The sequence below is a fragment of the Ursus maritimus genome, unplaced genomic scaffold (genome assembly GCF_017311325.1).
Source record: "Ursus maritimus isolate PB19 unplaced genomic scaffold, ASM1731132v1 scaffold_19, whole genome shotgun sequence".
Taxonomy (NCBI): Eukaryota; Metazoa; Chordata; class Mammalia; order Carnivora; family Ursidae; genus Ursus; species Ursus maritimus.
The window spans coordinates 43,406,457-43,423,611 of record NW_024424341.1 but is presented as its reverse complement, the minus strand read 5'-3'; the positions used below and the strand labels follow the sequence as shown (position 1 = coordinate 43,423,611).

The 17,155-nt window shown below is 35.5% G+C and overlaps 1 protein-coding gene across 1 annotated transcript in view; it reads left to right on the top strand.

Annotated features, from left to right (window-relative positions):
• The window catches only part of LOC103681551 (zinc finger protein 383-like), a 56,936-nt gene extending 40,230 nt beyond the window's left edge, over positions 1–16,706 (top strand). Inside the window, exons 3-6 of the mRNA XM_008711144.2 lie at positions 10,184–10,310; positions 10,596–10,694; positions 12,149–12,202; positions 14,659–16,706. Of these exons, the coding sequence (XP_008709366.1) occupies positions 10,184–10,310; positions 10,596–10,694; positions 12,149–12,202; positions 14,659–16,145 (1,767 nt within the window). The 3' untranslated portion in view covers positions 16,146–16,706. The remainder of the gene's footprint in view (positions 1–10,183; positions 10,311–10,595; positions 10,695–12,148; positions 12,203–14,658) is intronic.
• The last annotated feature ends 449 nt before the right edge of the window (positions 16,707–17,155 follow it).

The following is a 17,155-nucleotide window of genomic DNA, read 5'->3' as shown; positions in this document are numbered from 1 at the left end:
AAGCATCATTTTTTGAATAGACTGTCTTTTTTCCACTGGATGTTTTTTCCAGCTTCGTCAAAGATTAGTGACCATAGAGACGAGGGTCCATGTCTGGGTTCTTTATTCTGTTCCATTGGTCTATGTGTCTGTTCTTGTGCCAGTACCATGCCATCTTGGTGATCACAGCTTTGTAGTATAGCTTGAAATCAGACAACGTGATGCCCCCAGCTTTATTTTTCTTTTTCAACATTTCCTTGGTGATTCAGGGTCTTTTCTGGTTCCACACAAATTTTAGGATTGTTTGTTCCAGCTCTTTGAAAAATGTCATTGTTATTTTGATCGGGATGGTGTTGAAAGTGTAGATTGTTCTGGGTAGCATAGACATTTTAACTCTGTTTATTCTTCCAATCCATGAGCATGAAATGTTTTTCCATCTTTTTGTGTCTTCTTCAATGTCTTTCATCAGTGTTCTGTAGTTTCTAGAGTATAGATCCTTTACCTCTCTGGTTAAGTTTATTCTTAGATATCTTATGGCTTTTGGTGCTATTGTAAATGGAATCGATTCCCTAATTTCTCTTTCTTCAGTCTCACTTTTCATATATAGAAATGCAACTGATTTCTGAGCATTGATTTTGTATCCTGCCACATTACTGAATTGTTGTATGAGTTCCAGTAATTTGGAGGTGGAGTCTTTTGGGTTTTCCATACAAAGTATCATGTCATCTGCGAAGAGAGAGAGTTTGACTTCTTCTTTGCCAATTTGAATACCTTTTATTCTTTTTTGTTGTCTGATTGCTGTTGCTAGGACTTCTAGTAATATGCTGAAAATAATGGCAAAAGTGGGCATCCTTGTCGTGTTCCTGATCATAAGGGAAAGACTTCCTGCTTTTCCCCATTGAGAATGATACTTGCTGTAGGCTTTTCATGGATGGTTTTTATGAAATTGAGGAATGTACCTCTGTCCCTACACTCTGAAGGGTTTTAATCAGGAAAGGATGCTGTATTTTGTCAAATGCTTTTTCTGCATCTATTGAGAGGATCATATGGTTCTTATCTCTTCTCTTATTAATGTAATCTATCACACTGATTGATTTGCGAGTGTTGAACCACCCTTGCATCCCAGGGATGAATCCCACTGGTCGTGATGGATAATCCTTTTAATGTACTGTTGGATCCTATTAGTTAGGATCTTATTGAGAATTTTGGCATCCATATTCATCAGGGATATCGGTCTGTAATTCTCCTTTTAGATGGGGTCTTTGCCTGGTTTTGGGATCAAGGTAATACTGGCCTCATAGAATGAGTTTGGTAGTTTTCCTTCTGTTTCTATTTTTTGAAACAGTTTCAGGTGAATAGGTATTATTTCTTCTTTGAATGTGTGGTAGAATTTCCCAGGGAATCCATCAGGCCCTGGACTCTTGTTTTTTGGGAGGTTTTTGATCACTTCTTCAATCTCTTCATGATTAATTGGTCTGTTTAGATAATCAGTTTCTTCCTGTTTCAGTCTTGGTTTCCAGGAAGGCATCCATTTTATCCAGGTTGTTTAATTTATTGGCATATAGTTGTCGATAATGATTTCTAATGATTGTTTCTATTTCCTTGGTGTTGGTCATGATCTCTCCCCTTTCATTCATAATTTTATTAATTTGGGTCCTTTCTCTATTCTTTTGAATAATTCTGGCCAGTGGTTTATCGATCTTATTTATTCTTGCAAAGAACCAGCTTCTAGTTTTGTTGTTCTGCTCTACTGTGCTTCTGGTTTCTAATTCATTGATCTCTGCTCTAACCTTAATCAATTGTCTTTTCATGTGTGGGTTAGGCCTGTTCTTCTGTTCCAGCTCCAGCTTCTTAAGGTGAGAATATAAAGACTGCATTTTAGATTTTTCTATTCTTTTGAGTGAGGCTTGGATGGCTATGTATTTCCCCCTTAAGGCTCCTTTGCAGTGTCCCATAGGTTTTGGACCAATGTGTTTTCATTCTCATTGGTTTCCATAAATTGCTTAAGTTCTTTAATTTCCTGGTTTACCCAATCATTCTTAAGCAGTATGGTTTTTAGTTTTCAGGTGTTTGAGTTTCTTCCAAATGTTTCCTTGTGATTGAGTTCTAGTTTCAATGCACTGTGGTCTGAGAATATGCAGGGAATAATCTCAGTCTTTTGGTATCAGTTGAGACTTGTTTTGTGACCCAGTATATGGTCTATTCTGGAGAAAGCTCCATGTAAATTCGAAAAGAATGAGTATTCTGTTGTTCTGGGGTGTAGTCTTCTGTATATATCTATGTGGTCCATCTGGTCCAGTATGTCATTCAAAGCTCTTGTTTCTTTGTTGATTTTCTGCTTAGATGATCTGTCTATTGCTGAGAGTGGAGTGTTGAGGTCCCCTACTATTAACATATTATTATCTGTATGTCTCTTTATTGTGATTAAGTGTTGGCTTGTATAGCTGGGTGCTCCCCTGTTGGGGGCATAGATATTTGTAATTGTTAGATCCTCTTGTTGGATACACCCTTTAAGAATAATATAGATGTACTGTATGGTGACTAACATAATATAATAAAAAAATTTTTTAAAAAGAATAATATAGTGTCCCTCTGTATCTCTAACTACAGTCTTTAGCTTAAAATCTAATCTGTCTGATATGAGAATTGCTACCCCAGCTTTCTTTTGAGGTCCGTTGGCATGAAAAATGGTTCTCCATCCCTTCACTTTCAGTCTGGATGTATCTTTAGGTTCAAAATGAGTCTCTTATAGACAGCATATAGATGGTTCATGTCTTTTTATCCAATCTGCAACCCTGTGGCATTAATGGGAGCATTTAGGCCATTCACATTGAGAGTGATTATTGGGAGATATGATTTTAATGTTACCATGTTCTCTGTGAAGTCTTTGTTTCTATAGATTGTAAATTTCTGTTCTGTATCACTCTTGGGGTCTTTTTACTTTTATAGACGCCCCCCTTAATATTTCTTGTAGGGCTGGTTTGGTGGTCACATATTCTTTCAGTTTCTGCCAGTCTTGGAGGGTCCTTATCTCTCCATCCATTCTGAATGACAGCCTAGTATGTGATCTAATCTGGAGATTTTCTCTGTTCCTTTCTTGTTTTTGTCACTTTGGGTCTTTCCTTTCCACTCAAAGAATCCCTGTTAACATTTCTTCCAGGACTGAATGGTCCTGCGGTCATGAACTCCTTTAATTTTTGCTTGTCTGGGGAACTCTTTCTATTCCAAATGATAGCCTTGTTGGATACAGTATTCTTGGCTGAAGTTTTTTCCCATAGCATGTTGAATATATCATGCCATTCGCTCCAGCTTGCTAAGTTTCTGTTGGGAGATCTGCAGCTAGCCTTATAGGTCTTTCCTTATAAATTAGGGACTTCTTTTGTCTTGCAGCTTTTAGGATTTTTTCTTTATCACTGTATTTTGCAGATTTAATTACAACATGTCTTGGTGTTGGCTTGCTTTTATTGATTTTGATGTTAGCTCTCTGTGCCTCTTGAATCTAGATGTCTGTTTCTTTCCCCAGATTAGGGAAGTTTTCAGCTTTTTTTCTTCAAATAAATTTTCTGCCCCCTTTTCTCTCTCTCCTTCTTCTGGGACTCCTATAATACAAATGTGATTACATTTGATGGACTTACTGAGTTCCCTAAGCCTATTCTTGTGTTGCATAATTCTTCCTTCTCTCTTTTGTTCAGCTTCATTACTTTTCATTACTTAGTTTTCTATCACGAATTCATTCCTCTGCTTCTCTCAGCCTGCTGTTCATTACATCAAGCATGTTTCTAATCTCATTTATAGCACTCTTCATCTGTGATAATTCCTTTTTAACTCTTTATCTTTGTGGTAAGGGTCTTATTGATGTCTTCTATTCATTTCTCATACCTAGTAGTATCCTTATGATTGTTGCTTTAAATTCTCCATCAAGCATATTATTTACATCTGTTTCATTTACATCTTTTGCCCTGGTCTTATCTTGTTCTTTCATTTGGGATAAATTCCTCCATCTTTGCTTTTTGTCTAGATCTCCACCTTCTTGTCTGTGTTAGAAAGCCAGTTATGTTACCTGCTCCTGAAAGTAATAACTTTCTGAAAGAGGTCATGTAGTGCCTAGGGCCTGGTGTTTCAGGGAGGTCTCTGGTGTGTGCCAAGTATGCTCTGCTGTTGTGTTTTGGCTGCTCTATCCTTCAGGCCAGTGGTCTTCAGAGCCTGTCCTTGTCTACTATCAGCAGTGTTTGGTCCCTGGCCTCAATGTAATGAGTTTTAATTAGGTGTGCTCTGATGTGCTTGTGAAATCAGACCTGACACTACCTCCACCAGAGCTGATGTCCTGCAGAACTCTCTGGTTGGGAGATATGGTGTGGTCAGCGATCTGTGCTGGCCTTCTGGGGGAGGGTCCTGCTGCACTAGAACTCAAGCAGGCATGACTGAGAAGTTCAGCCCCTCTAGAGCACAGGGTTGAGGGGCTAGGACTTGGTGTTTTCAAGTTAGGCAGCCAGTGGTGAAGCTGCGGTGCTTCCCATGGTTGGCTCTGTGTTTATGCTGAGGGGCAGGGGAGGGAAAAGGTACTGGCCATTTTTTTACAGAGAGGTGTCTCTGTGAATGCTGTGTCTTATTGATGCACTCTGAGAAGGGCGAATAATCTCCCCACTCTGTATCCCAGGTGTTCTTCAAATCACTGTTTCCAGCTGTCTGTCCCAGGGTTGTTTGTCTGCCTTCTCTCCAGGAGCAGCATGGTGCCCTCCAGGCTCTATCCCAGCCAAGCCTGCTAACTTTTTAAACTCCAGGCTTTGAGCCTCACTGATTGCAGGAACTCCTGAAGTTCAGCCCGTCTTGTTTTCCAAGCCAATGGAAACTTGGTGAAATTTTCTCCCTGTGCATTCCCTTGTGTGCTCCTCTCTTTCACCTTTCTCCATGATCATGGCTCCCTCCCCTCTGCAGCACCAGTGATCTCTTTCTCCCATGAAGCATGTCTCCACACTTCCTACCTTCTTCAATGTGGCTTCTTTTCTCCCTTTAGTTGTGGAGTTTGTTCCGTCAGTCTTCAGGTTGATTTCTGGGGTATTTAGGATGGTTTGATAGTTATCTATTTGTGCTCATGAGACAAGGTGAGCCTAGGATGCTCCTACTGTGCCACTATCTTCCTCTATCTGTGATTCTTTTGAGAGTTTTATCACAAATGAGTGTCAGATTTTGTTGAAAGCTTTTTCTGCATCTATTGATATGATCATGTGATTTTTATTTTTTTTGTCTGTTCATGTGATAAATCACATTCATTTATTTTCAAAGTTTGAACCAGGCTTTGTACCTGAGATAAATCCCATTTTGTCATGGTGAATAATTCTTTTTATATATTCTTAGATTCAATTGCTATTATTTTGTGAGGATTTTTACATCTATGTTCATGAGAGATACTGGTCTGCAGTTTTCTTTTTTTATAATGTCTGGTTTTGGTGTTAGGGTAATATTGGCCTCAGAATGATTTAAGAAGTAATCCTTCTGCTTTTATCTTCTGAAAGACATTAGAGAGAATGGAAACAATTTCTTCCTCAATTGTTTGATAGAATTCACCAGTGAATCCATTTGGGCCTGGTGCTTTCTGTTTTTGAAGGTTATGAATTATTGACTCAATTTCATTTATACATTTATACCTATTCAGATTGTCTACTTCATCTTGTATGAGTTTTGGCATATTACATCTTTCAAAGAATTATTCCATTTCATCTAGTTATCACATCTGTGGTCATAGTTGTTCACAGTATTTTTTATTATCTTTTAATATTTATGCAATATGTATTGCTGTCCCCTCTTTCATTTCACATATTAGTAATTCATGTCTTCTGTATTTTTTCTTAGTTACCCTAGGTAGAAGCTTTTTTATTTTATTGATCTTTAAAAAATATCTTTTGGTTTTGTTGATTTTCTATATTGATTCCCTGTTTTCAGTTTCATTGAGTTCTGCTTTCTTATTATTTTTTTCTACTTCCTTTGGATTTAATTTGTTATTTTTCTAGTTTCTTAAGGTGGAACTTCACTTTTTGGTTTCAGATCTTCCTTTTCTAATATACACATTAATTGCTATAAATTTCTCTCTCAGCACTGCTTTTGCTGCATCCCATAAATTTTGATAGTCTGTTTTCATTTTCATATAGTTAAAATATTTTTAAAATTCCTTTGAATGTTCTTCTTTGACCTATCTATTAGAAGTGTGTTGTTTAATCTTCATATAATTTGGGATTTTCTAGTTACCTTTCTGTTAATCAATTTCTAGTCTAATACCATTGTTATTTGAGAGTAGACATTGTATGATTTCTATTCTTTTTTTATGTTATGTTAGATTTCTATTCTTTTAAGTGTTAAGGTATATTTTATGGCCCAGAATGTGGTCTGTCTTGGTGAATGTTCCATGTGAACTTGAAAAGAAGGTGATATTTTTTAATAATGCAAGCCCAGGAGTCCCCTGTAGAAAAGATTGGCAAATATGACTTTTTGCCTCTCCTACAAGTGACAAACTATGATACATTTGTAGCAAATTATAACTTGCTACTAATCTCAATAAGAGAAAAACACTACCCTTATTAAGAACTGGCCATAATATTAAAAAATAATTCATACTATAGGAACTGCAGTAAGAACTAGGCAGAAGTAATCAACCTTATAATAGTATAAAGATAATTATCAATATTATTTGAAATATAAATGAGAACTTCCATTTTTACTTCTCATATTGGCAAAGATATTGAAATCAGGTATTAACTATACCAGCCATAGTGTGGAGAAGAATATTCTCACACCCTCCTGGTGGGCAGGGTGAATTGGTAGGTACTGCCTCAGTAGAGGTCAGTTGGAAATTTCTTTCCAACTTTAAAATTTGTGTATTGTCAGCCAGCAATTCCAGTTCTAGAACTTTATCCTACTGATCTCAAACACACACAAGGATATTATTCATGGAAACATTGCTTGTATAATAGCAAAAACTTAGAAGCAATGTCAATTTTCACTAATGGAAAATGCAATTTTCACAGGGTAGAGCGTTATTAGCTGTGGAGCATCTCATAGACTTCCATCTGCCTAGTGAGCCCATGTGGACAGATTTTTCTTTATGTCTCCTTACCACCTGTTGTCTTAGATTTTCCATTTTGTATTTATACTGGAATCTTCTCTTGCCACTATGCTAAAGTTGTTTTTTTTTTCCTCTTTCTTGATCCCGTGTGAAACTCTTTGCTCTTTTACACCCTGGTGTTGATATAACACATCTTTGCTACCTCAGAGTAAAGGTCCACAGAAAAGGCTGAAAGAAGGTATTTCTCTCCTGAAGCAAGTCAGTAAAGACTGGAGGAAGAGTCTGCTTCTCCAAATGTGGACACACAATATAAAACTTGAAGGAATATGAAAGATCAAGGAAGCATTACACTACCAAAGGAACATGATAATTTTATAGTAATTGACTCCAACAAATGAAGATATGCAATTTGATCAATAAAGAATTCAAAATCATTGTTTTAGGAAGCTCAGTGAGAAGAAAATACAGAAAGATAATTCAATGAAATCAGAAAAACAATACACAAACAAAAAAAGTTTAACAAGGAGGTAGAAATCATAAAAAAGAAAAACAAAATATGGAGTTGAAGAATACAATGAATGAAATGAAAAATGCAATAAGATGCATCAATAGCAGACTTAACCCAGGAGAAGAATGAATCTGTGAAGTCATAGACAAGTCATTTGACATTATCCAGTCAGATAGAAACAAAGGGAAAAAAGAATGAAAAAGTGAAGAAAACGTAAGACACAAAACCATAAAACTATTAGAAAAAAACACAGGGAAATAGCTTTTTGACATTCATATGGGCAATGATTTTTTTGGATATGACACCAAGAGCACAGGCAACAAAAGCAAAAATAGGTAGGATTATATCAAACTAAAAAGCTTCCACATAGCAATGGAAACAGTCAGCAAAATGAAAAAGAAAAAATATTTGCAAGCCATATATCTGATAAGCTATTAATATCCAGAATATATAAGGATTTATATAACTTGATAGCAAAAAAACCCCAAATACCCTGATTTTTAAATTGGAAAAGGACCTGAATGGACATTTTTCCAGAAAAGAAATACTAATGGCCAGCTGGTATATAAAAGGTGCTTAACATCACTAATCACTAGGGAAAGTTGAAGATTGCAATGAGATATCATCTTATACCTGTTAGGATGGCTTTTACCAAAAAGACAACAGATAAGTGTTGGTGAGAAAGTAGAGAAAAAGGAACATTTGTACACTGTTGGTTGAAATATAAAGTGGTACAGCCACTATGGAATACAATGTGGATATTTCTCAAGAAATTAAAAATTGAACTACTATATGATTCAGCAGTCCTACCTCTGAGTATATAACCTAAGAAATCAAAATCAGTATCCTGAAGAGATATCTGCACTACCATGCTCATTGTCACTGCAGCATTATTTACAATAGCCAAGATATGGAAACAACCTAAGTGTCCACTGATGGAAGAATTGATAAAATAGATGTGAGATATTTTATAGACATCTACTTGGATGGATAGATAGATAGATAGATAGATAGACAGTGACATATAGTGGAATATTATTCAGCCATGAGAAAGAAGGAAATCCTGCCATTTGCAAAAACATGGTTTTATCTAGAAGATATTATGCTAAGTGAAATTAGCCAGAGAAAAGCAAATACCGTAATGATCTCACTTCTGTGTGAGATTAAAAACAACAACAACAACAACAACAACAACAACAACAACTCCAATTCACCAAGGCAGAATAAAGTGGAGGCTACTAAGGACTAGGTTGGAGGAGATAGGGATATGCTGGTCAAAGGGTATAGGCCTTTGGTTATAGATGAATAAACTCTGGGAGTCTAATGTACATCATGATGATTATAGTTAATCATGCTGTGTTATGTACTTGAAATTTGCTGAAAGAGTAGACCTTGGGGCACCTGGGTGGCTCAGTTGCTTAAGCATCTGCCTTTGGCTGAGGTCATGATCCCAGGGTCCTGGGATTGAGCCTTGCCTTGGGCTCCCTGCTCAGCAGGGAGTGTACTTCTCCCTCTCCCTCTGCCCCTCCCCTCTGCTCATGCTCTCTCCCTCTCTCTCTCTCAAATAAAATCTTTTTCTTAAAAAGAAGAGTAGACCTTAAGTGTTCTCAACACACACACACACACACACACACACACACACACAGAGGAACCATGTGAGGTGATGGACGTGTTAACCCAATTGTGGTGATCATTTCACAAAGTATACATATGTCAAATCATCATATTGTATACTTTAAACATACAATCCATTTGTCAATTTTACCTGAATAAGCTGAAAAATGTTTTAAATAAAAGAATAATGTACTATATGTTGGCTAATCAAATTTAAATAAAATAAATAAATAAAAAATAAAAGAATAAAAAACAACAAAAGAGAAAAGGTACATAGGAGATACATATTTGATCCCTTGCTTCTCTAGAAACGTATTATACAACCGCACATTTGTATGAATTTTGGCTGGATAAATGACTCTAGTCAAGTGTTCATTCTCAGTATTGCAAAATTTGTTATATTTTTATTTTGTTCTGTTTCTTCATTTCAGGGCACTATTGAGAAGGGCATTGTGTTTCTATTTTCTGGTACCTTTCATGTGACCTGCTTTCTGATTGTTGAAAATGTCAGGATCTTCTTTATATTCTTATTATTCTAAAATTTTATCCTCTGACACCCTTCTAAGAGTTTACCAATTATAACTTGATTTTTCAAGGGGGAAAGGGAAGCATAAGGGTACTTCTCTTTACTGAGAAAATACTATATGCCAGTTAGCTGTTTAATGAGATATTCCTCTTAATTAGATTTAGTATATTTTTATTTTTTTAATAATATTTTTTATTATGTTAGTCACCGTACAGATTAAGTATATTTTTAAACAAGAATGGATCTTGGAATTCTCTCGTTGTGCACAGGAGTTTTTTATCTGCAGGAGTTGGGTTGTGTGAGGCCTGGTTATTGATTAACACCAACTCTGGTTTTCACCCACATCACAGGTATTGAGCCCAACCTGCTTGTGCTCCATTTCTCTCCTTTCCTGTAAAACTCTCCTTTACTTCTTCTCCTTTTATGTTTGTTGTCTCTCCTTCCACCTTGAAGTCATTTATTTGCATTACACAAGTATAACTCAGGGTTTTTGTTTCAGGGATTTGTGATATTCAGGGACGTGTCTATAGACTTTTCTCAGGAAGAGTGGGAATGCCTGGACTCAACTCAAAGGAATTTGTACAAATATGTAATGTTGGAGAATTATAGCAACCTGGTCTCAGTTGGTAAGTATACCTTTCTCCAAAAAGTCTAGAGCCCTTTGGAATGTTTGCTTCCCCTGAGAAGATCTTCTCAACTCCTTCCATATATCCTATGCGTTTCTTCTCCCTATTCCTAAAGACATGGCTTGAGCTTTGTAGAATTGAGAATGTATAGCTTCATTGGGCCTAAGGCCAAGGCTCCACCTTCTCTGCTTTTTTGTGGCCCTTCCAATTTATTTGCTGATCACAGGATAGGATTTTCATCCTGGAACACCAACAACATAAAAAGTCTTCTTCTCTTATGAGTAGGACTTTGCATTCCCAAGCCAGATGTGATCTCTTTATTGGAGCAAGGGAAGGAGCCTTGGAGTGTTTTTGACAGTGAGCTGACAAGAGGCCTGTACCTAGGTAAGTGATTGATGATTATATAAGGGAAGAGGAATGTAGGATATAAACCAGCTGCTCAGTGAGAAGACCACATCTTTGAGATGTTTGGAGGTATCGCCCCTCAAAGGCCCACAACTATTAAGAAAAGTAAACTCATCATGAACTTCCGAATGCCCACAACTTCACCTTCAATCCTAATACTATCCATGCTTCTTTTCTCTCATATTTTCTGCCTATTCCTAGTAAGTGATTCTAATGAGAAACATCTACTTTAATGTGAGATCTAAGTCCCATTAGTTCTCTCTCTCTTGCCTCTTGATCTATGCATGTGTCACTACTTTAAACATTTTGGTATTAAATATGTTCAGTTTTTTTTTTTAAGATTTTATTTATTTATTTGACAGAGACAGAGACAGCCAGCGAGAGAGGGAACACAAGCAGGGGGAGTGGGAGAGGAATAAACAGGCTCATAGCGGAAGAGCCTGATGTGGGGCTCGATCCCGTAATGCCGGGATCACGCCCTGAGCCGAAGGCAGATGCTTTAACCGCTGTGCCACCCAGGCGCCCCTAAATATGTTCAGTTTTTAATCCATTTTATTAATGTATTCATTCTTTTAGACAACAATTCCTTTTATTCTATGTTGTGGAGAATATTTTTCTAGGAGACATAGACATTATTAAATATATCAGCTATTAAGAAACTTATAGCCTAGGGATTGAGAAAAATAAGTGATGGGGATCAAGGAGTGTACTTACTGTGATGAACACCAGGTATTGTATGGAAGTGTTGAATTGCTATATTACTCACCTGAAATTAGTATTACATTGCATGTTAACTAACTGGAATTTAAATAAAAAACTTTTTAAAAATCCATAAAAATCTTTCAAAATGTAGAATTAATTGTAATTGTAGAATTAATTACAGTTCAAATACCACAACCAGAAAAAATGGCTAAAGATTGAAAGGTGGACAAGCCTCCCAGAGCTATAATAGTTGGAGCCCTGGGAGTGATTGTAGTCACCTTGGTAGAGAGTTTTGGGTATAAAGGTTATATGTTTGCAATGGAATAGAGGTTGCAGACAAGAAGAGATTGAGGTGAGAGAGGAGGATCAAGCAATTGCATGATGCATGGAATCAGCATAAAATAGAATAGGAGAGAGGGAAAAGATTATAAACATGGATGATTCAGAGTAGAAGGCACAGTAAGTACAAAAGACCTGAGGCAGGCAGGCTCATTGTGTATAAGCAGCACCGAGGTGGCCACTACGGGGGCAGGGGAGGGAGAGTAAACAAGGAAGAAAGGATCTGCAATCTGTGATCAGGGAAGTGTGTGCTGGAAAGAGTCATTTTATGATGAACTTGTGAACTGTGGTTGAACTTTTTCTGAGTGAAATGGAAATAAGTAGATTTTAAGCAGAGCTATGACATGATTAGATTTTTATTTTTCAAAAATACTATTTTTTCCTATTTACAGAAGAGGAAACTGAGACAGAAAGACTTGAAGTAACTTGTCCAAGGTCAACAACTAGTAAGTGTTGGAGATAAGGTTTAAACCCAAGCTGCACATCTCTTAGCTCATAAGCTATTTTGCCTCTCCATGTCAAATCAGGGGGAGTAGATAATAGTGGACATGATTTCATCTGAAATGCAGATGAACAGATAGAAGTTAACTTTTTAAAATCAATTTTTAAAATGAGTTCTTACATCCTATAATAGCTAACTATAGCACACGTATTACATGTATTTATGTATACCTATACACATTAGATGTGTATAAATGCATCATGAATTTTCTCAAACACTATATCATATGCCTTCCTTTCTTAATAAGCTTTTAGATATATTATATCAATATTATAATGTAGATACACTTACATAATGAGGTTGTCTTCCAGATTCTTCCAATTTCAATTTCTAATTGAAACTTCCTTTTTTCTATACATTCTTTTGTAAATAAAATTTTCCCATTTTTTTATGATTGATTTTTTTAAAGACAATTTTAAAAGCTTTTTCCAGCAATGTGTATAATGCGTATGTTCAGTTTTATTACATCATCTTCAGGAATGTGTACCTTTTTTTAAAAAAAAAAAGATTTTATTTATTTATTTGAGAGAGAGAGGTAGAGATAGCAACAGAGATAGCGAGAAAGAGCACAAGTGGGGAGGAGAGGGAGAAGCAGGCTGTCCACTGAGCCGGGAGCCTGACATGGGGCTCAATCCCAGAACCCTCATGACCGGAACCAAGGGCAGATGCTTAACCAACTGAGCCACCCAGGTACCCCAAATTTGTACCTTTTAAAAAATAAATTATTCTGTATTGTTTTAGTCTTGGAATCAAGAATAATATTTTGCCTATTTTTTTGTTGTTTTTCAAAATAAGAATATTTTTAATAGTGAAAGTCAAATTGTCCTGTAATGTTTTACATTCAGGATTTATCTAATTGTAACCCTGTGATTAGATTCACATTAAGCAATTTTGTCTGCTCTGATATTTAATTAGGGTTGTGCACTTTTTTTTTTTTAAAAAAAGGTTTATTTATTTTTGAGAGAGAGAGTACAAGTGGGAGGGACAGAGGGAGAGGAAGAGAGAATCTCAAGCAGTCTCTGCACAGAGCGCATAGCCCAATGGGAGGCTTATCTCAGGATCCTGAGATAACAACCTAAGCCAAAACCAAGAGTCAGATACTTAACCGACTGTGCCACCCAGGCACCCTTAGAGTTGTGTACTTCATCATATCAGGAGGCAAAGTCAAGATATATAAAATTGACTTATCTTTCTTGGTGTTATATGTTGATTTTTGCCATCACTCATTAATTATTGGAATTAATAATTCCAATAGTAGAGTTTCCATGAAGACAGTCAAAAAATTTGTAATTTTTTTTCAGTTTTGTTCCTTGCTTTCCTATGCTTGTAACTTTGATACTCCTTTCTAGTCTTATCACTGTGGCTACACTTGTCAGGAAGTGTTCAAAAGAAATAACACTACTATGTGTTTTCATCTTTTTTCATGATTTTTATGGGCATGACTTTTTCTTTCTCTTTTCAAAAAATGTTTAAATTTTTAAATAATTCTATATTTACCAAAAAAGTTACAAAAATAGTATAGAGAGTTCCCATATTCCTCACCTAATATCAATTTCATTTACATATTTGTGGTATATTTGAATTTACCCCATCCCCATTGTTTTCATTCCCTCCATCATAGTATATCTTTCATAAACTTCATGATTTATCCTTTGTTTTAATGTGAGCACCTATGTATATATCTTCATATATCCCCTTTCTTATATAAATGATAGCAGCATATACTATACAGTTTACTCCACCTTGTTCTTTTACTTAAAAAAGTCATGAAAATCATTCCTAGGAATATATAGACACTTCTCAGTTCTTTATACAGTTATGTAGAACTCTACTGTGTTCATATACTATACTGAGTGCAGGTAATAGTAAGTTGGTGGCTATTTGGATTCATTATAGTCATTTGCTCTTACAAATAGTTCTGTAGTGGGTAACCTGCATAAATCTCTTCAGATTCCAGAAAGTATATGTTTGGGTTCCTAGAATTGGGATTGCTTGGTCAAGGGATAAATACTTGTGTAATTTTTCTAGAAACTGATAAATATCCCCATATGGTAGTTATATCATTTTTATTTTCTACACTAAATGTGTGAGAGAGATTACGTACCTATAGCATTCAAACAGACTAGGTTATCAGACTTTTGGGTTTTTGCCAAAGTATACTTTGAATTTATTCCAGAATTTAAGAATCGTTGACTTCATATTTTTCTGATCCCTTCCCCCATGCCTTTCCTATATCACTTTTCTATTTCTATACTTCATCTCTCAAATTGCATCACCATATAAGAACTATAAATCCTATTTACATTATAAACATTAATGTCAATGTAATTCTGCCTTTTCTAAGTTTTGTACCTTCACCCTCCCAAAAAAGTGAATGTTTTTATTTGTGTTTTCTTTCAGAATATATATCTAGGTGGGAGAACAAGAAATTATCTCTGAAAAAGGATAACTATAAAATAGATTCATCCCAATGGGTTATAATGGAAGGATTTACAAAGCATGGACTTAAACAGGGATCTCAGGAAAGACATTTTAGCCAAATCTCATGTACCTCTGAAGACATATCCCCTTTCATTCAGCATACATCTCTGCCTCTGCATCAAACATTTAATACCAAAGAGAAATCTTATGAATGCCAAAAATATAAAAATGCCTATGGACAGGACTCAAAACTTACTACACATCAAGAAGGTCATACTGGCAAGAAATTCTGTGACTATAAGGAATATGGGAAGGCCCTTAGTAGAACTTCAAAACTTAGTTCATATCATTCAGTGCATATTGGTATGAGACCCTATGATTGTGAGGAATGTAGGAGGTCTTTGAACAGTGACTCATACTTTATGCAACATCAGATAATTTTTACTAGGGAGAAATCTAATGAATTTAAGGAAAGTGAGAAGGCCTTTACTAATGCCTCACAGTTTTTTCTACATCATAGCATTCATACAAGTGAGAAGTCCTTTAAATGTAAGGAGTGTGTTAGAGAATTTAGTAATGGTACAGCCCTTATTCGTCATCAAAGGATTCATACTGGTGAAAAACCCTATGAGTGTAATGAATGTGGAAAGGCTTTTAGTACTAGTTCAATATTTAGAGTACATCAGAGGATTCACACAGGTGAGAAACCCAATGAATGTAAAGAATGTGGAAAAGCCTTTCGTCATTCTTCATACCTTACTCAACATCAAAGAATTCATACTGGTGAGAAACCTTATAAATGTAAGTATTGTGTCAGGGCATTTAGTAATGTTTCAGCCTTTATTCGTCATCAGAGGATTCATACTGGTGAGAAACCCTACAAATGTAAGGAATGTGGAAGGGCCTTTAGTACTGGCTCAATACTTACAGCACATCAGAGAATTCACTCAGGTGAGAAACCGTATTTATGTAAGGAATGTGGGAAGGCCTTTCGTCAGTCTTCAGACCTTACTCAACACCAGAGAATTCATACTGGTGAGAAACCCTATGAGTGTAAGGAATGTGGAAGGGCCTTTCGTCGTTCATCAGAACTTTCTCGACACAAGTTAATTCATGCTGATGAGAAATTGTATGAATGTAAGGAATGTGGAAAGATCTTGAGTAGAGATTCAATACTTATACAACATCAGAAAATTCTCACTGGTGAGAAAGCCTGGGAATGTAATGAATGTGGGAGAGTTTTTACTTGTGCAACATATCTGACCCGGCATCAGCGAATTCATACTGGCAATAAACCATATACTTGTAACAAATGTGGAAAAGCCTTTCTTCGTTCTTCAGACCTTATTCTGCATCAAAGAATTCATACTGGTGAGAAACCCTACGAGTGTAAGAAATGTGGGAAGGCTTTTGCAAGAGGCTCAAATCTTAATCGCCATCAAAAAGCTCATAATGGTAAAAAATAGTATGAAAGGAAGCTTTGTAAGACCTTTAAGCATGTCTTTCAGGTAACATGACATGAAAGAGAGACCCTAGAAATGTAATAGGAGAAATCCTAAGAATTTATTGGTAAGAAAACATAGAAATATAATTAATATGAGAATGCCTTATGTGTTTCACAGTTTAACTACTATAAGAATAAAATGAATATTGGAAGGCCTCTAGCAATAGCTCATTCCTTTATAAATTTTAAAAACTTTCTGATCATGAGTGGAGAAAAGTGAAAATCTTTTTTGTTACTTTTTTCATATTTTAAAATACTTTGAATCCACTTTATTTTTTAGATAGCTGTAAGTAGTTTGGTTTATACATAGCTAAAATAGTATATTATTATAAGTTGTACATTAAATTTTTGAATTTATTTTGTCCTCACCAAAATTCTTATTCCAGTACAACTTATTCAGCAACTGTTCACTAATGCTATGTATGTACACTTTTGTGACATTTTATATTTTCAGTGTTATAAGCTTGAATTTAATGACAGCCTTTTAATATCTGAACATCCAATTTGGGAACTCTTCAATTGATCTTTTTATAATAAATTTTTATCTGCATATCTTTGCATCTCTACTATTTTATTTAAAATATCATTACGTTAAGGGGTGCCTGACTGGCTGTCAGAGGAGCATGCAACTCTTGATCTTGGGGTTGTGAGTTTGAGCCCCAAGCTGGGTGAAGAGATTACTTAAAAATAAAATCTTTAAAAAATAATGTATCATTACTTCAAGATATATACTTTAATATTGATAAAGTGATCAAATTATTTTATATATAAAATATTTTATTTCAAAAATGTGATATTTTGTAATAATTTTCTCTAAATTTTTAAATTTTACAAAGAAGCCAACAAAGATAGCTTTCATTCCCTGAAGGGGCTGTAACTATTGTCAAATTGTTGGAACAAATCCTTTTATAAATTTTTTAAAGCAAATGTAATAACATTATTCAAATTGTCTCATAAATTGCCTTTTTAATA